Source organism: Bubalus kerabau, chromosome 4 (genome assembly GCF_029407905.1).
Source record: "Bubalus kerabau isolate K-KA32 ecotype Philippines breed swamp buffalo chromosome 4, PCC_UOA_SB_1v2, whole genome shotgun sequence".
In the NCBI taxonomy this organism is placed as follows: Eukaryota; Metazoa; Chordata; class Mammalia; order Artiodactyla; family Bovidae; genus Bubalus; species Bubalus kerabau.
The window spans coordinates 13525400-13551223 of NC_073627.1; the positions used below are offsets into that span (position 1 = coordinate 13525400).

Below are 25824 nucleotides of genomic sequence, written 5' to 3' on the forward strand. Positions count from 1 at the left end.
TGCATATAAGGTGACAATGAAATAAGTTTTCTAAAATTTTTATTTTTGGTTGCACTGGGTCTTCATTGATGAGCGTGGGCTTTCTCTAGTGGTGGGGTGTGGGGGCTACTCTAGTTGCAGGGGTCCTTTTGTTGCAGAGCATGGGCGCTAGAGTACACAGGCTTCAGTAGTTGTGGTTTCTGGGCTCTAGAGCACAGGCTCAGTAGATGTGGTGGATCGGCTTAGCTGCTCCATGGCATGAGAGATCCTCCCAGACCAGCAATCAAAACTGTCTCTTGCACTGGCAGGCAGATTCTTTACCACTGAGCCATCAAGGAAGCTCTACAACTGGGTTTTGTATATTGATCTTCTCTCCTACAATTTTCCTAAATGCACTCATGAGTTCTAGCAGATTTGTAGATGTCATCAGCTTTTCTACAAAAACAATGACGTCATCTGCAAATAGGGGAAGTTTCATTTCTTCCTTTCTAATCCATATGCCTTCGATTTCCTTTTTTGGGTTTACTGAACTAGGCTGAACTTCCAATACAGTGTTGAGTAGAAGCAGTGAGACAGGAAATCTGTTTTGTTCCTGATTTTGGACACTATATCATCTTTCACCATTAAGTATGATATTAGCTGTATGCTTTTCATAGAAATCTTTTATCAGGTTGAGGAAGTTTCCTTCTATTCCTAGGTGGCTGTGAGTTTTTCTCATAAATGGTTTTGTATTCTGTACATCTGCATTCAATAGATGTTTTCTACATCCACTGAGATAATAATTTTTTTAAATTAATACGGTGAGTTATATTGATTGGATTTTGAATGTTAAACCAGCCTTGCATTCTTAGGAAAATCCCATTTTGTCTTAACATTATGATTCTAATTGCTAAAATTATTTTTAGAATTTTTGCATATATGATCATGATAGATATTGGTAGTTTTCTTATATTTTGTCAGGTTTGGGTATCAAAAGTAAATGTTGGCCTTACAGAAGAGTTGTAAATTATCCCCTTGATACGGGCTGAATTGGGTCCTCCGCTCCCCCATTCAAGTTTAATATGACTGTCTTTGGAGGTGAGGCCTAGCAGGAAATAAAAAGGTTAAATGAAGTCATAAGAGTGGGGTCCTGCTACAATAGGATGGATGTCCTTACAAGAGGGAATGACACTAGGGTTTGTGCTTACTCTGCCAAAGGACATAGCAAGGCAAAAAGGCAGCACTCACCAGGAACCAACTTGGCAGGAACCTTAATTTTGGACTTCCCAGGATCTAGAACTGTGAGAAAACAAATTCCCGTTGTGTGAGCCTACGGTATTTTGTTGTGGCGCCTGAAAGGCTAGGACACCCCAAAATGTTTTATATAAGTTGAATTCTTTTGAAATTATTGAGGCTGGTTTCCTTCCCAAAATTCTGAAAGTCTGAATAGAACTGGTGGTAGAATTTGTTATTCAGGCCTGGAATTTTCTTTGTGGAAAGATTTCTAAAAACAAATTTATTTTCAATAGATGGAGGATTTTTCAGGTTGTCTATTTCTTCTTGACTTTGTTTTGCATGGAATTTGTTCATTTTTAAGTTGTCCAGTTATTTGACATAAAGTCATTTGTAATATCCATTAGCCTTTTTTTTGGCCATATTATGCAGCACATAGGGTCTTAGTTCCCAGACCACAGTTTGAATCCACATGCCTTGCTGTAGCACAGATGCTTAACCTCTGGACCACTGCAAAATCCTTAGCCTTTTAATATATGCATAGTCTTAGTTGAGTCACCTGCCATTTCTGATAGAAGTCTAGCAGGGGGGGCCTACTCCCCCTGCCCAATTTAGTCCTGGCTCACTGCAGGGCCCATCTCTCTCCCTGTTCCAGCTCACCTCTGTTGGCCCAGAAGCCTCCAGCCCAGCGGGTCCACCTCCTCCCTTGGCTTGGAAGGGCTCTGCCTTCCCCAGGGCCTCCCTGCCCCTCTTACTCCCTCTCATCCAGACTTCATTCCTCCTAAACCTGTGTGGACAGGAAGGCCTGGCGTGCTACAGTTCATGGGGTTGCAGAGTCAGACACAACTGAGCGACTGAACTGAAGTGAACTGAAACCTGTGTGAGTCAGTGACAGTCAGTCTTCTGCTGGACTTGGCCAGTTAAGCAAACACTCATCTAAGTGTTGCTATGAAGGTATTTGGTCCATGCGGTGCAAGTCTACAACCAGGTGACGTCAGGTAAAAATTACTCTCAATAATGTGGGTGGGCATCCTGCACTCAGCTGAGGCCAAGGAAAGAAAACCCAAGGTTTCCCTGAGGGAGAAGGAATTCTGGCAAGGCTACCCTAGGTGGGGGGGTCCTCCACAATTATGCCAGCCCATTATCAGACTGCCTACCTGTCTCCTCCTGGTCAAGTTTCCTTGATTGAGGGCCCCTTCCCTGGAGGTGTCCAGCCTGTTTTCTGGAGCCAGGTATCACCCCTCCACACACACACACTCCTGCGGGGAGCAGAGGGTGGTACTCCCTGGGGCACCAGGACAGTGGAGGCTCACAGAGCTGATCAGCAGGCAGGATGAAAGGATGCCCAGACGCCAGAGCAAACGAGCGATTTAATCATGGGAGACAACATCTTTACCAGGTTGGTGAAAAATGAAACAGAGTACAGACACGGTTCTTTACACAGACAATTACAGTAAATTTCAAAACCCACGCAGCAATTTGAACCTTATTTCTTGAAAAACGAACACAGACAAATAGGGTGGGTGCCCAGCGCCCAGGGCTGCTCCGCGCGACCTCCGGCATCATGGGGCCCTGGGCCCGGCTCCCGCGTGCGCCGGCTTCACAGGTGCACCGACCAGTGTCTCCCCTCCCCACCCCCCGCCCCCCATGGCGACGCAATAAATAGGAGAATCCAAACAGAAAAATGACAACCACACCAGTGCGGCAGAGCCCGTGCGATTCTGGAAGCTCGGCCCGGCTAGTGGTTCAGCTGACTCTTCACAGACCAGGCAGGTCTCCGAGTCGGCGGCGCGGGTCTCAGCCCCGCGCCCAGGGAAGCCGCGGGGTGGGCTGTATGCGTGTGCGTAGGGGTGCTGGTCTTATGGGCGCCTGCACACGGGGTGCGGTGCCAGGGTCGGCAGGTGGGAGGCGGGGGGCGGGCCGGTGGCCTAGCCCTCCCGCACGCTGACGCGAGGCTCGGCCAGGGAGCTGTGAATAATACTAAGGATGGACTCCAGGCCGCTGCCTTCCAGCAGTGTGCGGTGGTCGCCCTCGATGATGTGCACGGACACCTTGCCGTCGCACACCTGGGACAGATTGTAGTCGGCGCCCAGGCCCTCCCTGTAGGCGCTGCCCATCTTGGCGCGCAGCAGCGTCACGTTGCCGTGGTAGGTAGCCCGCGGCGTGTACTCCTCCGCGGCGCGCAGCTTGTGGTAGAAGGAGCGTGCAGCAAAGCTGAGCGCGTGCCGGTCCAGGCCCGCGTGGCTCTGCACGATCAGCTCGACGGTGGCTGCCACACGCGCCTCCAGATCCCCGAGGGGCAGGAGGGCCTCCAGCACCTGTAGGACAGGACAGTGAGCGAGCGGCGCTGGGGGCGGGGGCGGGGGCATCAGGAGGCCGGGCCCCACGCCGGGTCGACTCACCCTGCTGTGCTCCGCCTGCGTGAACTGCCGCATGAAGAAGCACATGGCCTCGGCCTCGGCCTCTGCCTCGCAGCTGGGGTTCATCTTGGCCCGGTAGCTCTGCAAAGGGAGGAGGAGCTGCTGCAGTGGCAGGTACAAGGGGCTGGGCCTGCGGACCCGGGGACTCCCGTCCGCTGCCGCCCTCACCTGAGTGTAGGCCATCACGAAGGTGTGCGAGCCGTCAAACAGGAAGAGGCTGTTGTTCGTGGGGCCAGCGCTCTGCTGGGCCTGCAGCTGTGAGCACATCTCGAAAGCCACGCAGGCCCCGTAGGAGTAGCCAGCGATGCGGTAGGGCCCCTCTGGCTGCACCTGCCTGATGCACTCGATGTAGTAGGTGGCCAGGCTCTGGATGCTGTCCAGGGGTGCCGCTGCGGGCACAGCATGAGGCTTAGCCCTCGTCTGCAGGTGCCTTGCCATCCCCAACTCCCTGGGGGGCAGCCCCGTAAGCCCCTGACATACCTCCTGTACACTGTAGGCCGTAGGTGGGGATGCTGAGCTTGGCAGCCAGGCTGTGGAACACGGTGGTGGAGCCCTCGATGGGGTGCACCAGGAACAGGGGCCGCTCGGAGCTCTGCACTGAGTTGAGCCGTGTCAAGGTCGGGCCCTCGGGGTTCACCAGCAGGGTGCTCAGGTTCAGCTGGGTCTGCGACTGGGCAGGGCTGCCCAATTTGGGTGTGGAGTCCGTCAGCTCTGTGAAGAGGGGCAGATACCAGGGATGATACCATAGGGTCCCCTGCCACAAACACACAGACACGCACACCCGTCGGCCACGGGTGGCCAGGGCAGGTGGGTGGGGGCCGCTGGGTGCCCAAGGAGGGCTCTCAGGAAGGGGCCAGATGGACAAGCCCTGACCTGCTCGGAGGCCAAGAGCCCTGAGGGGACAGTGCTGCTTTGGGGACACCCCCTCCATACCTACCATTAGCTGTGCCAGCCTGCGCGGAAATCTCCTGCAGCTTACGGATTGTGAGCTGCCGGATTTCCCGCATGGACAGCAGCACGTTGTGCTCACGCTCCAGCAACTGGCGCACCTCCACGCCCATGAGTGAGTCGAGGCCAAGGTCTGAAAGCGAGCTGTCCAGGTTGACGGTGGCCAAGTCACGGATGCCTGGGGGGTGGGGAGGCAGCTCAGTTGGCAACGTGGGAGGGGCCCTGGGTGGGTATTGTACCCTGGACATGAGTTTGAGTGAACTCCGGGAGGTGGTGATGGACAGGGAGGCCTGGCGTGCTGCGATTCATGGGGTCGCAAAGAGTCGGACACGACTGAGTGACTGAACTGAACAGATTGTGCCATGGGACCCACAGCCCCCACCCAGCTCTGCACAGACCACCTGTGCCTGTGCCTCTCCCTCCATGAGCAAGCCCAGCACGCCCCCCTTTGAAGCCTGGGAGACCAGACTCGGGAGACGAGTGTCTACCGGTGGCGAGGGGGCAGGGTGCTGCCTCACCCAGGATGTGAGTCACAGCCTTCATGAGGTCCTGCTGGCTGCCGCTAGGGCCACGGGATGTAGCCTTCTCTGCCAACACAAAGCTGCTCAGGACGGGGTGGGGCTGGTTCAGGAAGAGGTCTAGCACCTCCATGCAGGAGGTGATGCGCTGGGGCAGCGTCCCACCGATGGCTTTGTCTTTAGTGCCCTTCAGCTCCATGAGGAGGCCCACGTCAGCAATCGCGCCCCACTGCACTGCGAGGCCTGTGGGTGGGCAGTGGCGCTGTGGTGAGTCGGGGTAGCTGTGAGGGTGGGACCGCACGAGTCGGGGAGTGGCAGGTGGACCCACCTGGGAGGCCGTCATGCCGACGCTTCTCACATATGCGCTCCATGGTGGAGTTGGCGAACCCGTAGTTGGTCTGGCCGGCATTGCCACGCCCGCAGCTCACCGAGGAGAAGACCACGAAGTAGTCCAGCTCCGGGCATGCCTCCCGGGTCACCCTGTGGGTTCTTAAGTCACCCCCAGCCGGATTCCCCAGCCCACCGGCTGTCATGCCCAGGACTCCTGCTTACCCACCAAACCGCCTCCCCTTCCCTGGACCTGTGGTCAGACCCCAGCAGAGGCCCATGGCCAGGTCTCTGGACACCAGTGCAAGGGCTGTGCAGGGAGAAGGCGGGAGAGAAGGGAGGAGCCCACCTGTCCAAGTTCAGGGTGCCATTGTACTTGGGCTTGTTGACGTCCTGGAAGAACTCAGGGGTCTGGTTTTCCAGCATGGCATCTCTCAGGACCTGGGGTGAGGGGATCTTAGCACCTGCCTTGGCCCCAGGCCTTTGGAGGGCTTCTTGGGAGGGGCCCTTCCCTGGGCAGCTGGCTCCAGCCCCTCTAAAGCCGTCCTCACCACGGCCAGGTTGAAGATGCCTCCCACGGGCCCAAGCTGGGCGGCCTCAGTGATAAGGCTCCGGGTACCATCCAGTGAGCTGACATCGCTGGTGGACACCAGGACCTGCACACCCTGGCGTCTCCACTCATGGACCTGCCTGGCTTGGTAGCCTGTGGGACAGACAGTGGGAGGGGATGGGCAAATGAAGGTCTGGTCCCAAGCCTAGGTGCCCTGAGAGCACCCTAAAGGGGTCTGAAGGAGGCTCTTCCCACTGCCCCACCCTCAAGCCACTCACCTGTGCGGATCCCAGAGCGGGAGGTCAGCACCAGCTTCTGGACCCCTCGCTCCACGAGCCAGTGGCCCAGCTCTAGGCCAAAGCCACCCAGGCCCCCAGTGATGATGTAGCTCTTGTGGGCTGGGCAGAAGGTCTTGCACAAGGCCACCATCTGGATGGGTTTGGTCCCGTGCAGCACCGCCTCCTGCTCTTCCTCACGTACCTGCAGCCCAAGCAGGGCCCCTGTTCACGCACTGCTGGCAGGGGCCAGGGCTGGGGCCAGAGACTCCCAGGACCCCCCACTCACCTGAATGACCACTTTGCCGATGTGTTTGCCCTGGGCCATGTAGCGGAAGGCATCCTCCACCTGGGTCCTGGGGAACACTGTTCGCTTGAGGGGCTGCACCACACCCTCCCGGATGCCCGCCTTCAGCAGTGTCGACACTTCCTGCCACATGGTGTTGTTTTCTTCAAAGAGAGAGTCCAGTAGGATCCCATGGAAAGTCACGTTCTTCAGGAAGATGGCCATGCCTGGACAGGTGGGCAGGCGGGGGGCCTCACCACATAGCCCACAGTCCACCACCCTGCAGACCCCCACTCTGCCCAACAGCCCCCCGCCCACCCAGCCACCCACTAGGCCTGCCGCCCCATCTCACCCAGGGGGTGGTTGTTGGAAAGGTCAAATTTGCCAATTTCTAGGAATCGACCGTGCTGGGCCAGGCACCGCACACTGGCCTGAAGCTTCTCTTCCGCCAGGGAGTTGAGGACCAGGTCAGCACCTGGGGATGGGGGCAAGCCGGGTCCCCGTAGTGAAGGTCACAGCCCGGCCAACCTGACACGAGTCTGAAGGTCTAGACCCTGTCCCAGCATGGGCCAGTGTCTCCTCCAGCTTGGCTGGTGAGGGGGGGAGGGGAGGAGGAGGGGCTGAGGATGCAGGCGGATGGTGGGTGTGAGTGATGGGGGCCACTCACCCTTCCCGGCTGTGTGCCACAGCACATGCTGCTCAAAGGATGTGTCCCGGGAGTTGGCAAAGCTGGTTTCGTTGAGCTGGGGGAACTTGGACTGGAGGTATGCCCGCTTTTCGGCTGACCCTGGCAGAGAGAGGCACACCTGGTGAGTCTGGGCTTTAGCAGCGCTGCCAGGCAGACAATCCTGGGCTCTGGGAAGGGTCAGAGGCTTACCCACAGTGGTGAAAACACGGCAGCCCAGGCTGAGGGCGATGGCGATGGCAGCCTGGCCTACGCCGCCGGAGCCCGAGTGAATGAGCACCGTCTCGCCTGGCTGCATGCGCCCGCGGACCATCAGCGCGTAGTAGGCTGTGCTGTAGACAACAGGCACCGAGGCGGCCTCCTCCAGGGTCCTAAGGGCACAGTGCAGGGGTCAGCTCTGGCCTGATGCCCGGCCGCGTCCATGTCGGGCCCCAGGTCCCAGCCCTGGTGACTCACCAGTTGGAAGGCACGTCCCACAGGAAGCTCTGAGGCACCAGAGTGGAGGTGGCCAGGCCTTCGGCGGGTACCAGCCCCATCACACGCTTCCCGCTGGCATCTCGGCCAGAGAACTCCATGCCTAGCAGGCAGCTCCGATAGGCCCAATTTCCTGGGGGCAGATGGCGGGTGAGTGAGCCCCTGACCTCACTGGGAGGAGCCTCCCAGGTTCCTGAGCACTGCTGGGTGAGGACCCTTCTCGTCCCAGGCCCTGGCCCCGGGGTGGGGGGGTCTTTGTTCTGGTCCCCCTACCGTGGGCTGCCTGTACCTGGGATGGCGTCGGGGGACAGCTTGCCCGTGGCCAGCATGATGTCGCGGAAGTTGAGGGAGGCATAATAGATGGTGCAGAGCTGGACGCCAGGGGCCGTGGGCCGGCTGTGGCGCAGAGGGGAGCAGACCCAGCGGATGGAAGACAGGTCCCCTCGGGTGAGGACATTTATGAAGGCATGCTCCGTCTGCTCCTCGGGCTTGTCTAGGGGGTGACAGCAAGTGGAGCCCCTAGGATCACATGTGGCCCTGGCCTGGAGCAGGGCTTCCAGCCAGAGTCCTCTTGCCCTCTCCTCAGTCCACCCAGCTGGGAGGTGAGGAACCCGGAGGAGCAGGGCAGTCCTGGGGGGCTCACCTTGTTCCAGTGGGAAGTGGCGGAATGCTCCCCAGGCCCCATCACGGTAGACGTTCATCACCAGGTCACTCTGGAGCACCTTCTGCAGCTCCAAGGACTTCGGGTCTGTCTCAGGGATGGGGGACGTGCTGTTGAGGTTAGACACCAGGACGCACCTGTGGGCAGCCAGACAGGTGAGGGGAGGCTGTGGTGGGGTCCCGAGGGTAAGGGGCACCGTAGCACAGTGGGCATCTCACCGAATCCGGTGCCCGTCAGGCTCTTTCCGGAGACAGTTCACCAAGCCCACAACCCCTGAGGTGGTGCAGCCAACAGCCATGAGCCATACGGGCCGGGAGGAGGAATCGGCCAGGATGTTCTGTAGAAGGATGAAGGAAGGGTTGACAAGGGAAGGGTTGCCTGATGGGGGGCATTCCCCCAGGTCCCGACATAGGAGCTGGGTCAGCCTGGCCTGGTAAGGGCTGGGAAGGACTGACCTTCAGGGAGTCAACCCACTGGAAGCTGGTGTCCTCCACGGGCAGGAAGATCGGGCTGTCAAGCGGGGCCAGCCGGCGGCACAGGAAGAGCACCGAGCCGTAGAAGGACTGCTTCAGGGCCACCAGGTGCAGTGACGCACCAGCAAACAGGCGCTCCCACTCATCCTGCGAGTTGAGGGGGTCAGGGCTCGGCAGCCTCCCGGCCCCGCCCCCCCAGCCCATCCACCCAAGCCCGGCCCCGCCTGCACCTGGTTCAGGAGGTGCCGTTGGCCTTGTTGTGGCTCAGGGCAGGTGAGGAAGGTGACAGTCTCTCCCAAGGGGTGTCCTCTGAGCAGCGTGTGCAGCAACAGGAAGCCTCCCTCCTTGAGGGCAGCCACCATATTGCCGAGAGCCGTGGCCGGGTCACCGAGGCTGGTTAAGGCATAGTTGCACACCACGAGGTTGGCCCCACCCAGGTTGCTGGGGGCCGGGTCCGAGGGGTCCCACTGGCCCTGGGCTATATTGAGCTGCTGCAACTTGGCCTGGGCAGCCTCCAGGGCCTGGGGGTGGCGGTCAGTGGCTGTGTAGTCCAGCTCCAGCAGGGGCTGGGTGTGGAGCAGCGTGGGGATGCGGGAATACAGTTGGCCGTCACCAGCTAGCACCTGGGATGGAATAGCTTCTTGGATCAGCTGCCGCTGGGCAGGCGTCCCCCCACTCAACTGGGTGCTTCCCAGAAAGGCCCACCCACTGATTCCGCAGAGGTCATTGGCCAGTGCTGCCCTGCCCACCACACCCCTGGAACCAGTCCCTTCCCAGTGCCCCCTTCCCCTTCGGTGTCTGGGCAGCCTCAGCACCATCTCGAGTTGGGCGACCTCATGTCTGAGAGGCCCTGGCCCTCCCTCAGGTTCAGGACTGCCTATATCTGAGTCCTTGAGCACTGGGCCTACGGCCGCGCGGGACACCCACCTCCACCACCTTCATCTTGAGGCTGGTCATGTTCTCCAGGGCAGTGTCCACGCACGCCTTGAGTGCTGGGGAGTTGAGGAGCCCACTGAGCAGGGGGTCATCAGACAGCAGGGCTCTCTCCTGGGCTAGGATCTGGCCCATCTCCATCTGCAGGTTTCCGTTGAGTTGCAGCTGGCAGGCAGTGGCCAGCAGCCGAGGCAGGCCTTGCTGTGGGGCCTCCTGGGGAGCCTGGGCACCATCCAGCCCAGGAACCACCATCTTTATCCCCTGCTGGGCCACCTTGGTCTGCAGTGCCTGTGCCAGCCCTGGGGAGGGGAGAGTCGCGTGTCAGGGAAGAGCCTCAGCTGGGCTGGGGTTCCTGAAGCTCCCCCGACCAGGAACTAGTGACTGCTTGGAGCTGAACCCACTACCTGGTTCTGCCCACTGACGGAAGATAGAGGGATGGAGTGGACTGTCCAGTCCTCCAGGGCTGGAAACTAGCACTGACCATTGGTACACTAGGTGGGCAAAGGGCGGCCCTGCCCCCCATGCAGGTGTGAGCCCCACAGAGTGTGGGTTCCCCAGAGGGTGGGTTCCATGCTTTGCCGGCCCTGGCTGCCCCTCCCCAGCTCCCACCACCATCCCGCACCCCTCAGCTTGGGCGTGAACCCTGGGTAGAGGGTGGTCTCACGCCTCTGCAGCTGGCTGGTGGCACAGACAAGAGGGGTGAAATCTGTCACCTCTCTGCCAAGGCTCCCTCTGAAGGCATCAACTCCAGGTAGGGGGAAGCCAGGGGTACTCACAGGGGAAGGCAGATGTAGACCCCACACGTAGGAGAGGCTATGATGGGATAACGGGGCCCGGGAACTGGGAGCTGGACCCCAGGATGAGGGTGGTAGGTGCAAGACTCACCCGCACACAGCTGCAGCTCCTCCTGCAGGGCCAGGTTCCCGGCCAGGCACCCGGTCTCCACGTGCGGTGTGAAGCAGAACTTCTCCAGGATGGGCACCAGCTGCTCCTGCTGATGCCGGGGGGCCACCGAGGTGTGGATCCTCGAGATGTAGACGCCGCCAGCCACCGTGGTCTCCAGACACCTGTTTATTACCACGTCGGCCACTGTGGGGACACGCTGGGTGAGGGTGGGCAGGGCCTGGCATGGTGAGACACGTGTGCGGGGCCAGGGCAGGGCTGACCTTGTGTCCCGTCCTGCAGCGTGTACAGCTTCTGCTGGTGGGTAGCCGGGTGGATGTAGATGGCGGTGATGCGTGTGGGCAGGCGCAGGGTGCGCTTACTCGGGGCCAGGATAGACATCTGCAGCATGGTGTCCATGAAGGTCACCCAGTTGTCCTTCCAGAGCAGCTGGCCCGTGTTGCCTGGGGAGAAGGGGCTGTCAGTTTGGCCAGGCTAGGTCTCTTCCTGCCACGGGCCCTCTCCTCCGTGTGCCCCAACCTGGGGGGGACCCCTCGTGGCCCCCTCACACCAGGCAGCAGGGGTTGGCCCCAAAGCACAAAGTGGGACCTCCTTTGCACCTACCTTCGGAGCTGGCCTCAAGGATGCCTTGGAAGTAGGGGCCGTAGTTGAAGCCCTGCAGCTGCAGCTCCTTGTACACGTCACCACAGCACAGGCGGATGGCGGTTGTGGGGTCCACGGGGGTTGCAGGGTCTGGGCCATACCGGTTGTCAAAGAGCTTGGGGTCGGGATCTTCCCACTGGTATACCTTCCCTGTGGCCGGGGGTGGCAGAAGGGCCTGAGTGAGGGCAGGGCTGAGCCGGCAGCCAAGGTCCACCCAGAGACCCCCAGCAGGGACCCTGCAGCCTGGTCCAGGGCCCCTGCTCACCGCTCACGATCAGGCTGCCGTTCTCAGACACCTCGAAGGTGCAGGAAGCTTCCAGAAGCCGCACTTCCAGGAGCACAATCCCTGTGGGCAGCAGGGGCAGAGGTCAGCTGCAGGGGTCGGCAGCTGGCCCTCCCACCCCATAGCCTGAGCCACCTTCCTCACCTGTCTTCGGCAGGATGATAGCCTGGTGCAGCGTCACGTCCTCGAATACTACAGGCGTGTGCTCCATATTCTGGTCCAGGGCTCGGGCCAGTGTCTTCCAGACCAGGCACAGGTAGCCAGTGCCCGGGAAGATGATGCGACCGTCGATGCAGTGATCCACCAGATAGTGGTCAGGGGACTCGGGGTTGATGTCTGTGGGGCCTGGGCCTTAGTGCCTCCGCTGCGGAGGAGGAAGCCACCCCGCCCCCCTGCCCGCCTGCATTGCAAGGACTCACCGATCTTATAGACGGTGGCAGAGGAGCTGCTGGAGCCGTTGGGGAAGTCCTCGGCAGTGGGCACATCCCAGGTCTGGCTGTGGTCCCACTTGATGTGGGGGGAAATGAGGGGGGTGCCCCGGGGAGCCGGGAACTCCACAGGTGGGAACAGCCCATTGGGGTTGACGTCAATGCTGGAGAGTGCAAGAGGGGAGCTGTGACTGCCCTGTCACACCCACTGCTGACCCACGGTCAACCCGTCTCCCCTAAGACCTCGGAGACGCCTGAGACAGGGTGGGGTGGGGGGCAGGCCAAGGGTGTGGAAGTGGCCCAGCACCCAGAGGTCCGCTTCCTGGGGACCATCTCAAGGCCGCCCGGTGGCCTGGCTGGGGAGGAGCCTCCCAGGGTTGAGCAGGGAGAGCGGCCGCACCCGGTCAGGTAGAGCCGGCCCATGTTGCTGAGGAAGAACTCTAGGTTGTCCCTGTGGTCCTTCTTCATCAGGGGGATGATGGTGCAGGTGGACTTGAGGCCTCTCTTCAGGACGGCCTGCAGAGGCAGAGGCGGGCTGGGCCTCCCCCTGACCAGTTCCCACTGGCCCCCAGCTCAGCCCCCCGCGCCCGGCCAGCCCGCCAGCCCTGCGGGACCGCGCGTACCTGCAGCAGGGCATGGGGTGCGATCTCCAGCACCACGGCGTCCTCGGGCACGCGCCACAGCGCCTCCTGGAACAGCACGGGGCTCACCAGGTTGTTCACGTTGTACTCGGCCGAGAAGGTGCGGGCCAGGCTCTCCTGCCACTGGGTCTCGGGGATGGAAGTGCTGAGCCAGCGTGGGGAACGCGGCTGGGGCTCCCGGATCACCTGTGCGGAGGGCCGGGCGGGGTCAGCCTGAGGGAGCTGGGGCCTGCCTTCCCCGCCCGTCCTCAGGGAGGGCCCCCGCCACACAGCGTGGGGACAGCCGCCCACCTTCTTGAGCTGCTGAAGCAGCATGGGGGCGATGGCGTCCATGAAGTAGGAGTGGAACGCCATGCCGCCCGTCCGCACCTCCTTGGCGAACACGCCCTCCTGCTTCAGCTGCTGCACGAACTCCAACATGGAGGCCTGGGGAGAGCGCAGACGGGGAGGGACGGGGGCGCTGACGGCAGTCCGGGTCTGGGCCGGTGCCGGGCTCCCTGCGCAGAGCATGCCCTGCGGGGGTGGGAGGGGACTTGGGGACGAGGCCTTGCCTCCCAGGGCCCACCTGAGGTCCCGAGATGGTCACAGTGTTGATGCAGTTGTGGCAGGCAGGCACGATGCCAGGGGGACAGCGCTGCTTACACTCCTCCCAGGTCAAGCCTGGGAGCAGAAGAGAGCCTCAAAGGGTGGCATGGGGAGCAGGCACCCCCACACAGCCCTCCCCGGGGAGGGGAATGCTGCCTGGGTGGCCCTAATGACAGCTGCCGAGCGGCACCTTTATGAGGCAGTTTCACCCTTGCTGTTGTCTGGTTTCAGGCGGAGGTGTCATTAATACCGTCCTAGGGGTGGGAGCCAGTTTCGGGTCCCACGCCTGGCCTACCAGAGAGGGCTTTGGCCTCACTCTCCCAACAGCCCCTCCGGCTCTCTCTGGTCTCCTCCCGTCCCCAACCCTGCCTGTCCCAAGTGTGAGCAGGCCCACTCTGCCTGCAGCATCCCCCCCAGGGGTTCATGTGAAAATCACGCTGGCCTCTACTGACACCCGTGGGCAAGTATGCCGGGCTCCAAGGCCATCCGGGGCACAGCGGGGCAGTCTGTCAGGGTTGTTCTCATCCTGCGGTGAGGACAGTGGCTGGTGAGCTGCCCCCAGGCCCTGGCCTCTGCCCAGCGCCAACACAGAAAGGTGCCAGTACAGATGACCACCTCCCACGAAGACCCTCAGGCCCAGGGGTGGAGCATGATAGGGGAGCAGAGGGCAGCACCTACCTACAGCCGCCATGGCCCCGGGCGGGATGTTGGCCTCCTTGATGCACTGGCCTCTCCAGTAGGCAGAGAGGATGGCCTCCTCCTGAGAGATGCAGCCGTCGGCATAGCCACAGGCCACCTCACCCAGGGAGTGCCCGATGATGCCGTCGGGCTGAAGGCCCATGGAGGTCAGCAGGTCTATGAGCGCGATCTGGGGGTGGGGTGGGAACAGGATGGGTCATGCCAGTCTCGGGGACCCCAGGCTCACCGCCCTGCCAGCCGGCTCACCCCAGACCCTCGGGGCACACCTGGATGGCAGTGAGGCTCACGAAGGAGATGACAATGTCATCAAAGATGGCCTCGTCTGTGCTCTGCAACAGCTGAGACACCTGCAGTCCCAGGGGCTTCACGGCCTCATCCGAGCGCAGGATGGAGTCGCGGAAGCGGCTCAGACGCATCAGGCTCAGCCCCATCCCGCGCCACTGTGTGCCCATACCTGTCCCGGAGGGAGATGTCAGGACAGCACCATGCAGTCCCAGCCCGTGCAGCCCTCGGGGATGACCTGAGGTGGGGTGGGGTGGGGTTGGGGCTCACCGGAGCAGATGAACCAGAGTGGGCGCTTGCCGGCCGGCACCTGCTGCACCTCCTGGCTGCCCCCCTGGCTGCCCAGCACGGCGTAGCCATGGAAGGGCATGGCTGCTGGGGAGGGGGCCGCGATGTCATTGAGCATGCTCATGAAGGCCAGGTTCTGGCTGTGCTGGAGGCCTAGCTCCAGCAGACCCTGCACACCCTCCAGGGTGCGCCCACTGGCCCGCAGCAGACCGGGCAGGGCGGCATGTGGGGCAGGCGGTGGCAGTAGCTGGGAGTTGGGCTGGAGGATGACGTGCACGTTGGAGCCACCGAAGCCAAAGGAGTTGATGCCCACGTTGCCCCCGAGGACGGGCAGGGGCCGGTCCACCACCTGCAGCCGCCCGTCCTGCAGTGCTGGGATCTTGGGGTTTGGGTTGTGGAAGTGCAGGTTGGGGGCCCAGAGCCCATGCTCCAGGGACAGCAGCACCTGTGGGTGCCTTGCGGTCAGCAGGACGGCCGGCCCTGGGCTCCCTGCCCCTGCTGGTCGGGATGGGCTTCAGGTACATCCCCTCCTGAGGACCCTCTGTGTCACCCCAGAGGCCCTGCCCGCTGCAAGCAATTTTGTTCTCCCCCAAAGCTCGCCCTGCCCCAGTGCAGTGGTCTGGTGACCAAGCCACATGCTCTGTCTCCTCTCAGCCCTAGGCCTCACCTGAGGCCCTGCCACCTCCCAGCCTGATTGGCTGTGGATCTAGACAAAGCCTCCTCAGCCATTCCCCACCCCATCTCCCAAGCTAAGAGCTGCAGACAGGTGGCTATGGTGGCCCAGGGAGCTGAGACCACCAGGAAGCTCCCATCATACCCAGAAGCTCAACCAGTAGTGACCTGGGTCCTCCAAGCTACCAGCTGGTCAGGAGGCCACAGGGAGAGCGAGCCTGGAGACACGGGCTGCCCTGTTGCTTCTGCTCCCTCTGGCTGGCCCCTTGTGGAGCAAGTGCTGGGTGAAATGTCTGGCCCCATGAAGCTGGGCAGGGGCTGGCCACATGCTGGCGGCCTGCTCTCCGGGCCTCAGTTGACCCATATCCCACATAACAGCCTGGAGGGACCCTCCCCCAGCAGGCTGTAAGAAGCTGACGGGGCAGGGACAAGATGGCCCTAGACTCGCCTGCCTACCTTGGCCAGCGCCGCGAGCCCTGAGGCAGGCTCCGGGTGTCCCATGTTCGACTTGGTGGACCCAATCAGCAGGGGGCCCTGGCGGGTGCCACACAGGGCTTGCACGATGCCGTTTAGCTCCTGGGGGTCGCCCACCTGTGGGGAACTCAGGGAAGTCAGGACCCCACCCTGGTGCTTCTCTGGCGTGGGACGTGGGATATGAGCAGGGTCAGGCAGGGGTCTCACCTTGGTACCGGTGCCATGGGCTTCGACGTACTCCAGGGTCTCCGGGTCCAGCCCGGCCGGCTTGTACAGGGAGCTGATGAGCTGCTCCTGTGCCTCTCCAGAGGGGTAGGTGACGCCTGGGGGCAGGTCCAGGCCTCAGCGCCCGCAGCCCTGCCCGACTGCCCGTAGCCCCACCCTCGCCTGCCCCAGGCCAGCTCCCACCTTGCTCTTTGCAGCCATCCGTGTTGGTGCCAGCGTTGAGGATGGTGGCGTACACCCGTCGGGCCAGGGACTTCTTGGTCAGAAAGATGGCCATCACAGCCTCTGCACGGCAGTAGCCATTCCCTGGGGGCGGAGGGCACTTCAGGCTCATGAGCTCAGGGAAGGGCTCAGGGGCTGGTGCCGGATAGAATCGAGGGTGGGGGCACTGCCCGGGGCCCCATGCCCACTGCTCTCACCTGATGCATCGAAGGACTTGCAGGTGCCCTCGGGGCTAAGCATGCCCAGCTTCATGAACTGCACCGAGGTGTTGGGCTTCAGCAGGATGTTCACGCCACCCACAATGGCCATGGCACACTCCCCTCTCTGGATGGCCTGGTAGGCCCTCTGCAGGGCCAGCAGGCTGGAGGAGCATGCCGTGTCCAGGGTGATGCTGGGCCCTGCAGGCAAGGACACAATGCAGCCGTGGGACCGCCTCCCCACCCTACACCTTGGGGCTCTGACAGCTCTACTGAGTGCTCTCCACGTGGAACCCACGACACCAGGACCTTGTTCCTGCTGGCCTTCCTGGGGGAGGTGCGCTCAGAGTCTGGAAGGGTCTCAGCTGTCATCTGGCCCCTGCCTGCCTCCCCCCACCCCGGGCCCGAGTCAGAAACAAAAGGGCTGTGTGGGCACCCACCTTTGAAGTCAAAGAAGAAGGAGAGGCGGTTGGCCAACATGGCACGCTGGCAGCCCACCATGCTGTAGCCCACGAGGGTCTCAGGGTCTCGGCTCAGAGCCTCTGAAGCCTCAGAGCCACTCACACCCACCCAGACACCGGTGTTTGTCCCCCGAATGGAAGCTGGGTTGATGCCTGTAGGAGGCAGAAGTCAAACTTGCAGCTGTGCTGTGCCCAGCCTGCTGTTGAGCTCTGGGAGGTGAGGCGTCTCCCCTTGGCCTCTCTGGCTGGGGTGACTGCGTGCATGCTAAGTCGCTTCAGTCATGTCCAACTCTGCAACCCTATGGACTGTAGCCTCCCAGGCTCTTCTGTCCATGGGATTCTCCAGACAAGAATACTGGAGTGGGTTGCCATTCCCATCTCCATGGGATCGAACCCAGGGTTCGATCCTACGTTGCAGGGGAGAGGAGGCTCCACCTCGCCTGACTCTAGAGTGGCTGGGGAGTCAGGGAAAAGACAGTGGAGCCAGAGTCAGGTGGCCGGCCCAGGTAGGGTTGACAACGGATAACCAGGTCACAGGAAACTGGGGCCCCGGGGACAGGCGGGGTTCCAGGTGGGGCTCCAGTCTCTGGGTCAGGCAGAGGTCAGAGACAGCCGGAGGTGGAGACAGAGGACAGCATTGTCCCCAGGTTACTCCCCTGGGCACTGGTACTGCTGGCAGGGTCTGATGAGCCCTGAGAGCAGCCTGCCCTGGGCGGGCCAAGATAAGAAGACAGAGAGAGACAAAGGCCGAGTGTCCAGGCTTGGGAAGGAGGGAGGGACACTGGCCAGCCCCTGGAGAGCGGCATCCAAGGTCTCTGGGTGGGGCCTGGGCAGTGGGAAGGCCTCCGCCTTCCCGCCCCTTCTCCCAGGCAGTGCCCATCCAGGACCCTGTCACACTCAAGGGTCAACCCCAGGGGCTACTTAGCATCTGCTGCAGGACAAGAGACCTGTAAGCCCAGGGTACCTGCCCTGCAAACCACAGGGGGCAGTAGGCAGGTCCTGGGTTCCCCTGTAGCCCACCTGCTGAGGGGTCTCACCCCCATGGCCAGCCTTCCCTCTCCCACTCAGCACAACTTCCATGTTCCCCAGTGTCCCTGGGACAAGTCTGTGCCATTGAAGCACTTTTCCAAGGCTAGGCACAACCCAGCAGAGGGGAGTGGAGGGTGAGAGTCCTGGGGCCAGATTCTGCCTCCTGCTCTGCCTGGCACCTGGTGTCCGCCCTCCCTCCAAGATCAGCCACGCGATGGGGAGTGAAGAAACTGGGGCGACGGGACATGTCTGGGATACCTCTGGTGTGCAGTTGTGAAACCTGAGTTGCCTGAGGCCCACACCTCCCCACCTCGTCGGCCCCAGCCCAGGACTCCGCTCCCTCCTCAGAACCTTCTGTTTTGGATGTTATGAACACACGATGCTTTTAGAAGCAAAAAGGGAGGTTTTCAAGAAGGGCAGCAGGAAACTCGGGGACGGGCTCTCTGCAGCCCCCCAGATGGCCCACCTGCATCCACAATGGCCTCGTAGGTGACCTCCAGCAGCAAGCGGAGTTGGGGGTCCATATTGTGCGCCTGCTTGGGGTGGACCCCGAAGAAGGAAGCATCAAACCGGGACAGGTCCTTCAGCTTGCCTGACCGCCGAGGCAGGCCATATAGTCCTAGGGAACACACACAGGTGGAGAAATCAGTCATAGGACATCATGGCCCTGAGTGATTGATTGGGGGGGAGTCCCCGCTGCAACAGGGAACTGAAGCTCCCTGGGATGGGTGGGCCCACTTCTGAAGGGGACCCTTGGGCGGGGGGGAACCTCATGGGTGATGGCCCCAGAGCAGAGCAGAGCACTGTAGGGGGCAGTGCTACCTCCTCCCACCTGCCACTGTCCTGACCTGGCTGAAGACCTTCTGCCTGGCCCCATCCCGGCCTGGCAGCTAAGGCCAGCCAGGCTCTGCCACACTGACTCACATCCTGTAGATCAGGTGGAGCCGCTCTGCGGGAGAACCTACTGGGCGTGAGGGAGTCAAACCAGCTTCCCAGGGGAGCCTGATGTCTTATCTGCCCGCCTGGGACAGCACGTGGGCAGGCAGTGGCTGGCCGGAGGTGTTCACCCACCTGGCCTTGCCCTGGCTCCACCCCTAAGCAATGGCCCTGGTCTGTGAAAGCGGCAAAGGCTATGCCCAGGGAACTCCAGACTCCCACAGGCTGGAGTTCAGTCCCTAGCCCACTGGCCAGAGGTCCCTAGCCCAGAGCCTTCTGGTACCGTCTCCAGAAACAGGCTGTAACACGGCCTCACCTTAGGTGACTGTTGGCTCTGCCAGTGGGACCGCAGTGCAGGCCGGAAGAGGCCTGCCCTGGTAACCCGGGAGATTGTGTCCACAGAAGCGATGAGAAAAGAACCTCTCAGGTAGGCGGGGAGCCCCAGGCTTGCTTACCGGCCTTCCACCGCCTGTCATCATCTGTCACCATGTCCACGCCGCCAATGAGATTGGCCCAGAACTCCTCCAGGTTCTCCGACTCGGGCAGCTTCCCGGACATGCCAGTGATCACCACCTCCTCCATGGCTGCTCTCTCTGCAAGGAGGGTGGCATGGGGGCCCGGACACCAGTCAGCCTGGGCCCCAGCACTGCCAGTCCACAGCCTTGCTGGAGACCCAGCTGCTTCCCAACCCTGGCTTCCTGAACCCCCTCCTCCATCTGGCCCACCCAAGGGTCTGAGAACAGCAGCTCAGAAAGCCCTGCAACAAAGATCCACATGGCCAGCTCTGGGGCTGTGCACCCACTGGTACGTTGTGTGTGCATGTGAAGGGTATGTATGGTGGTTGGGAAAGGGGAGTCCACTCTGGTCCAGCCTGCCAACACCTCGCACTGGGCTCTCTGGGCATTGGCCTTGGCCTGGGGTGACCCCACCACAGCCCTGCTGCAGGAGACTCAGGAGGGGGCCCCATGGTGGGAGGCAGGGCCCAAACCCTTCTGAGGAAGGGACTGCCTGGCCGTCAGCCTGTTAAGAGGTGGCCCAGGAAATTTAGTAGGCGAAGGAGAAAGGGCAAATGTGGGGGTGGGAAGAAGTGCTCACACTGACTAGCTGGCTCTGCGCTCAGCATCCCGAGCTGCCCTCCAGGCCAGAACCACAGCTTGGGCTCCTCAACAGTGCCAAGGCCTGGCGGGGCTCTGGGGAAAATTGGTCCCTGTCCCACAGTGGGCAGCCCCAGCCTGTATGGCCCCTCCAGCAGGCTCCAACCTGGAGAACCACTCTCGGTCAGCTGCCAGGCAAGCACTATCCAGACCCACACATCTGCACAGGTCGAGGCCTCAGGACTGCGCTTGCCTACTTCCATGCAGCCTGCCTGTCCTTCCAGACCCAGGTCTCCCAGCACCAACGAGGGAACCTAGTCTACCCTGAGCCTGTGGGCCCAGGATGGGGGCTCCTGTCTGAGGAAGGGGGCAAGGCCAAGGTTGGTCCTGCAAACTTCCAGGCCTTATGGCGCCGATGACTGGTGAACTCGCCAACTACTGGCCCTTTAGGGTTTCTCTGAGCATGGGAAAGTAGGAGTGGAGAGAGCGTCTTCCTTGGGTGGCCTGATCGCCCTGGCGTCCCGGCAGAGGGAGCCCCCTCCCCCAGCGCTGAATAAAGAGCCCTTTGCCGGCCCAGAAGCACCAGCTCCCGGGGCGGCTGCTTCTCCAGAAAGCGCCCGCTCTGTTCTCCCCCTACTTGCTATTCACGCGGAGTCCGGCGGGACGAGGCAAAAGGGTGGAGACCCCTGCGGCGCTGGCGAAACTGCGCGCGCCGCCGCGAGGTTGCACCCGGCAGGAGTGGCTCTCCCCCCAGAACTTTGGGGGCTCCAAAGGGAGCCCACGTGGTGGAGAAGCCGACCTTATACGGCCCTGCGCCTCCTCCATCCACCTCCCTCCCCTCTTCTCAGGCCCTCCGGTCGGCCGAGACGGCTATCCTGCACCCAGAGGCATGGGGATGCCGCGGGTGGAGGGGCTCGGCGGCCAAGCCGGAAAAGGAGGCCCTCGAGGGCGTGGCGGCTGGGGGCTCCAACAGGCCCTCGAGGGTCCGCAGCCGCCCGGCCCAGCCCAAGACCAAAATGGCTGTTCGCGGCGTTCCCGGGCGTCCGCCCCTCGCCATCCGCCCACCTGCCCCGCTGGGCTTAGGCATGGCGCGAGGGCCCTTCGCCGCCTAGCCTCGGGCGTCTCGTGGGGCTCGAACATCCAGACCGGAGGCTCGGACGCCGAGACCAGGGAAGGCTGTGCGAGATGAGCCCTCACCATCAGCGCGCCGAACCATGCGCACCCAAGGCCAGAGGATGCGGGCCGGCGGCGCCCACTCGAGCCCGGCCGCCTTGCTCCCGCCCCAGCCCCCGATCCAGTCTGGCCCTAGGACCGGGTTCCCGACTCGCAACTTCCGACCCCGGCCCGGCCTGGCCGCTTGTACCTGGTCTGGACGCGGGCGGCTGTGAGAACGGCTGAGGGAGAGCGAGGATGGAACGTGCGGTGGAGGAGAGGCCGCTACTGTCTCTCTGGCTCCCTCTAGGCCCGCGCCGGCGCTATTTAACTGCGGCCGTCCCCGTGCGGACACGCCACATGGGCTGACAGCTTGGCTGCGCCGCCCAGGCCAATGAGCGTCGGGGCTGCGCCCCGGGACCAGGCGCGCCGCCGCCAGTGGGGTGATGCGGCGCGCCGCCGCCGGGAGCCGGGACCCTGCGCGGGGGCGCGCCCGGGGGGCGCCGGGTTGGGGGCCCCGGACACGGGGGGCTCCGGGGCGGGGCACGGTGTCACCCCCGCCCCCCAACTTCCGGGGCCTCCCGCTCCACGCCTCCCGGGGCCGCCCCCACCCCCGGGATCGCGGGGGCCACGTGTGCACGGCTCGCGGTGGAAACGGAACGGGGCGTACTTGGGTCACTCTGGGGGTCATACTGGGGCCACACTGGGGGCTAGACGGACCCCCAGGCGTTCGAATTGACCCGCCCGCGTCCGGGCTGAGCGGAGCCGGGCCGGGGGCGTGGCTCTCTGCAGCCGCAGCCAATCGGGGGCCCGGGGCGTGCGCGCTGGCCCAATGGCGCCCCTCGAGTGGGCGTTGCTAGGTGATAGGGTGATGGGCCGGGTGGCCCCGGGCTCTGCGCGGGCTGCGGCGGGGCGAGCGCGGTCATTGACCCGGCCGAGGGTGCCCCGTGCGGGGTTACTGTCGGTCACCGCCGCGCAGCGCCCCCGGTCCTCCCTGCCTCGCCGCCAAAATTCGCGGGGCGAGTGCGGGAACCCGGGGGACGCTCCAAGGCCTGCAGGGGCCTTCCGCAGATGGCCGCGGGGACGGGGCGCGGCCATCTGGCGAGCGGGCTATGCACGGACACCTCTTGGCGTGGCTTGAACAAAGGAGTCTCCCTGGGCAGAGGCTCTCGCGCGCGCACGTGGCCACTCTCACCCACCGGCACGCACACGAACCGATGGAAGTGCGTCTCTCCTCGTCCGCACACTCTCCTTCTGTAATTCCCGTGCTCAAATGTTTATCCATTTTACACACACACACAAAAATCCTTGACTTTCCAGACTGAAAACAACGCGGATCGGGAATCACGTGAGCCCAGGAAGGACTGCCTGGTAGCCACGCCCTGCACGGCCCTTACTATCTCCTGGGACCACTGATAGAACCTTGGGAGGTCAGAAAAGCCCTGGCAGAGGTGCCCGGCCGATTCCTCTTGTAATCAAACGCTGCTGCTCTCCTCTCCTGCCTCCGCACAACCGCTCTTGTCTTGCTCTCAGAAACTGAAGACTGTGGAGCATGGCACTGGCCACAGATGTTCTGGGCAGGACAGAACGGGACTGCTACGTCAAACCAGATAACTTGACTTCAGGTGCCCCTCCCTCAAACCCTACAGTGCTCCCTAAACCCCCAGGTAGTCCCAGTGGCAGCTCATCCCTCTTGCTCTAGTCTTCCTCTTGGCATCATCACTGGGGACTTCTGGTTTGCACACTGAAAGAAAGGGCAAGACAGGAAAAAAGGAGAGAGGGCAGGGAGATCCCGCAGCTCAACTGCTGTCCCAAATAACTTTGTGGGATTTTCTTTTCCTTCCTACTTAAGAGCTTTTCAGACCCTTGGTATCCTGGATCAGGAGTGGGTAGACCGTGCTGCACAAACACGCTTGGTGTCTTAAACTATCCCAGGCTCCTTCCTGCTGGTCAGTGGGGCTCTGCTCACTGCAGACTACCAGGGGCCCAGGTGACACGACGATTGCATGCTGGGTGGCTGAGTTCGAGACCCTTGTTTGCACCACAGAGGGATGGGGACTTACGGGATCTAACTGTTTCTAGCAAAGGGGCTCACTTTTTCAGCTAAAGGAAGTCACATGGCCACGTCTCACTTACATGGCCATGTGCCAGACAAAACAGAGTATGGAGACCCTGCCACCCGTCAGCAAAGCTGCTCCTGGCATGCTCCTTCCTGGCACATTGGAAGAGACCTGCCATTTTCTCCGCAGCTCCCCAAACACTGTGTGCCCAGGATAAGCAGTGCATCAGTGGTTAGGACGTCAATGTGCTTGTGTAGATTTTTATCTTCCCTCTTTTCACAGAAATCAAAGACTGAAACCTAGATAAACAAGATAACATTCATGAAATGTATGCTTTCACAGGGGCTTGTGGGGGGCTCTGTGCCTCTGTAGGCCAGGCTGAGCAGCCCACCGTCCTGTGGAGGGGCTGCCCACCTCTGCACATAGCCAGGGTGCAGACTGGCAGTACACGTGCCTCGAGGGCCTGCCCTCTGCTCCTCTTGGCAGGGGGGGATGCTGTGAGTGAGGCAACGCTCTTCTTTTCCACCGAAATGTACCCCTTGGGAGGGCTGCCAATTGGCCCCAAGCACAGTAGCTGCAGGTCTTATTCCAGGCCCCAGGAGATGACCCCGAGGACCCTGTGGGCTGCTTTGGGAACCCCCTCCCAATCTCCTCACTCCTTGTCCAGGACAGACATGCCCTGCAGGGCAGGCACACAGCACTCAGGGCTGGGAGCGAGCTTTGCACAGACCTACTGTGTGCCCAGTAGTTGCCCACAGCTTCTCTGTTGCTCCCTGTCTGATTTCAGCTCAAGTGGGGGGCCTGAGGCTGGCGAGGAGGCCAGGAAGCCTCTCCAGGGGCCTGGGCCTCAGAACAACTGACCACATGAACACAAGCATGGCATGTGCCAAGTGCTGCCTTGGTGCCAGGCCCAGCTCTTAGCGAAGCTTCCTGGACACACATCCACCTCATGCCTGGGCCCTGCATATGGGGCCCCGGCCTGACACAGAGGTGGTGCAGCTGGGCTGAGAGCAAAAGGCCAGGATGTCAACCTGCAGCCTCTGGGCTGGAGGTGAGAACGCAGCTCTTGCCCCTCTGTCAGGCCTTGCTCAGGCACTGCCAACAGCAGGGCTCCCGCGGAGCTCTGAACGTCCGACCTGCGTCCCCAGCCCTGAATCGGGTGCTCCTTCTGTGGATGGCTGGCTTTTCTGCCCACCTACAGGGTTCCCTCAATCCCCATGTGGACCAGAGAAGGCTCAGCCCTGGTCGCAGAGTGAATCCTGAAACCTGCATGTTGGTAGCAGGGTCTGTGGAAAGTTGAACAGAATTTTATGCTACGAGATCTCCTGCTCACTCGTCTGTGACATCTGTAGTTCAGGACTGTAACTGGGCTTCTATTTTAAACTCAGATATAAACGGAGTAGTGTGTGTGATGGTACCAAAAGCACTCACGGTCGAACCTTTGAAACACAAGAAACCAGGCCAATGAGAGCCACATATGCAAAGCCCTGGAAATCTTTTACTGTCCTTCCCAAGTTCAAAGAAGAATTTGGGATTCGGTGGTCAGTCTGTGAGGTGCCTTAGTAGTTCACCACCCCCACTGTACACACACACACACACACACACACACACACACACACACGCGCGCGCGCGCGCGCACAGCCCTGACATGGAGACAAAAGCACCGAGGAGGAGGATGGGAAGAAGGACTGACACATTGGATGGAAGGGAGCAGGAGGGGAAAGGGGAAGGCGGGAGGGTGGGGGAGGAGAAAGGAGGGGATCAGAACGGGGAGGGGGAGGAGTAGGGTGGGTCAGTCCTTGGAGTTGTAGTTCCGAATCTTGGGGGGCCGCTGGCAGCCTTTATGTTTTGGAGGATGAGCCCTGGGGTGTCTAGCAGGCTTGCCCCTTGTCTGGGCTTCCATCTTCATCCCTTCAACACCAAAGGCTGCCCACGTCACAATGGGGCTCCCCTCGGGGTGCTGGAGGCTACAGGCTGTCGGTGCTGGGTGCTCTAGCAGGTGAAGAGAAAAGAGAAAGGAGGGTGAGTCATCACGGGGCAGGAGGATGCAGTGCGCATGGAGAGCTGGGTTCACTGAGTGCTGGCCGAGCTTCTCTCCAGCAGGAACCAGAGATCCCACGTCAGCTTCCTTGTGGGAGCCCATGCAGGCCAGTGTCCTCCGGGGCAACGGCTGTATCTGGAGGTCCTGGCCCTGGTGTCCTGCACAGGGGGTCTGTGTGGACATGTGTTCTCCAGGTGTTCTGGGGGCCTGGACCTGCCCCTCCACTGGGCACACAGAATACTTGGCTGTGAAAACATCTCCTGTCGTGATCATTTCATAATGGGTCCCTCGGAGGTTCCGAGGTTAATGGTTGACTCACGGCACTTCCCAGGCTGTCATCTACCCTGTGCCCTCTGGCCATGCTTGGGAGCATCTCCAGCGGCACAGCAGCCCTGATGCGCGTGGCCAGGCCCAAGCCAAGGACCCTGGAGCTATAGCACATGCTCTAAGTATGGGCAGCCCTCCCCAAATACTGGCAACAACTGTCTTTGCACAAGGGCACTCTAGGTGATGTTTGAAAAGTCCCTTGAGCTTTTCACTGTTTTCCTAGTTTTTAAAACTAAAAATGTATTTCTTTAAAAAAAAAAAAAAGTACCAGTAAGATGTTATTAAAAAGCAACTGTGAGGCTACAAGACTGTATTGTACAACATGTGGAATGTGGACAGTATTTTGTAATAACTGTTAATGGAGCATAACCTTTAAAAACTGTATACAAATAAATAAAAAATGAAAAAAAAAAAAAAAAAAAAAAGCAGTGGTGAGATAATG

General features: G+C 61.2%; 2 protein-coding genes across 3 annotated transcripts in view; both read right to left on the reverse strand.

Moving 5' to 3' along the window:
• Positions 1-2542: 2542 nt before the first annotated feature.
• On the reverse strand, positions 2543-21413 carry FASN (fatty acid synthase). 2 transcript variants are annotated; one of them, XM_055575431.1, is made up of 42 exons: positions 21166-21412; positions 19164-19301; positions 18239-18391; positions 16723-16896; positions 16283-16483; positions 16047-16169; positions 15846-15961; positions 15621-15755; positions 14475-14937; positions 14189-14376; positions 13902-14091; positions 13204-13298; positions 12930-13064; positions 12621-12824; positions 12398-12513; positions 11989-12161; positions 11714-11905; positions 11552-11632; positions 11248-11436; positions 10908-11087; positions 10627-10830; positions 9736-10040; positions 9039-9431; positions 8791-8955; positions 8554-8672; positions 8318-8472; positions 7964-8167; positions 7657-7807; positions 7393-7571; positions 7183-7302; positions 6868-6990; positions 6519-6742; positions 6233-6434; positions 5956-6107; positions 5754-5845; positions 5406-5557; positions 5078-5320; positions 4549-4737; positions 4092-4322; positions 3780-4000; positions 3594-3692; positions 2543-3509 (listed from the first exon to the last, which is right to left on the reverse strand). In XM_055575431.1, exons 2-42 carry the CDS (start codon positions 19288-19290, stop codon positions 3120-3122), a joined length of 7548 nt encoding a protein of 2515 aa, XP_055431406.1. In that variant the 5' UTR covers positions 19291-19301; positions 21166-21412; the 3' UTR covers positions 2543-3119. The 2 variants fall into 2 exon arrangements, with proteins under 2 accessions (XP_055431406.1, XP_055431407.1); XM_055575432.1 differs by lacking the exon at positions 16723-16896 and having other exon boundaries at positions 21166-21413.
• Positions 21414-24313: 2900 nt separating this feature from the next.
• Positions 24314-25824, reverse strand: part of CCDC57 (coiled-coil domain containing 57) — a 112173-nt gene continuing 110662 nt past the window's right edge. Inside the window, exon 19 of the mRNA XM_055575433.1 lies at positions 24314-25006. Coding sequence (XP_055431408.1) covers positions 24807-25006 — 200 coding nt within the window. The 3' untranslated portion in view covers positions 24314-24806. The remainder of the gene's footprint in view (positions 25007-25824) is intronic.

What these genes read in the sequence shown, in the direction of transcription:
- FASN (XM_055575431.1), bottom strand. Translation starts at nt 19,290, where the DNA reads ATGGAGGAGGTGGTGATCACTGGCATGTCCGGGAAGCTGCCCGAGTCG. An exon ending in CACCCCATGCCCTGCTGCAG is followed by an intron (nt 12,514 to 12,620) that starts GTACGCGCGGTC and finishes CTGCCTCTGCAG; the next exon opens with GCCGTCCTGAAGAGAGGCCT. An exon ending in CGGCCTACAGTGTACAGGAG is followed by an intron (nt 4,001 to 4,091) that starts GTATGTCAGGGG and finishes CTGTGCCCGCAG; the next exon opens with CGGCACCCCTGGACAGCATC.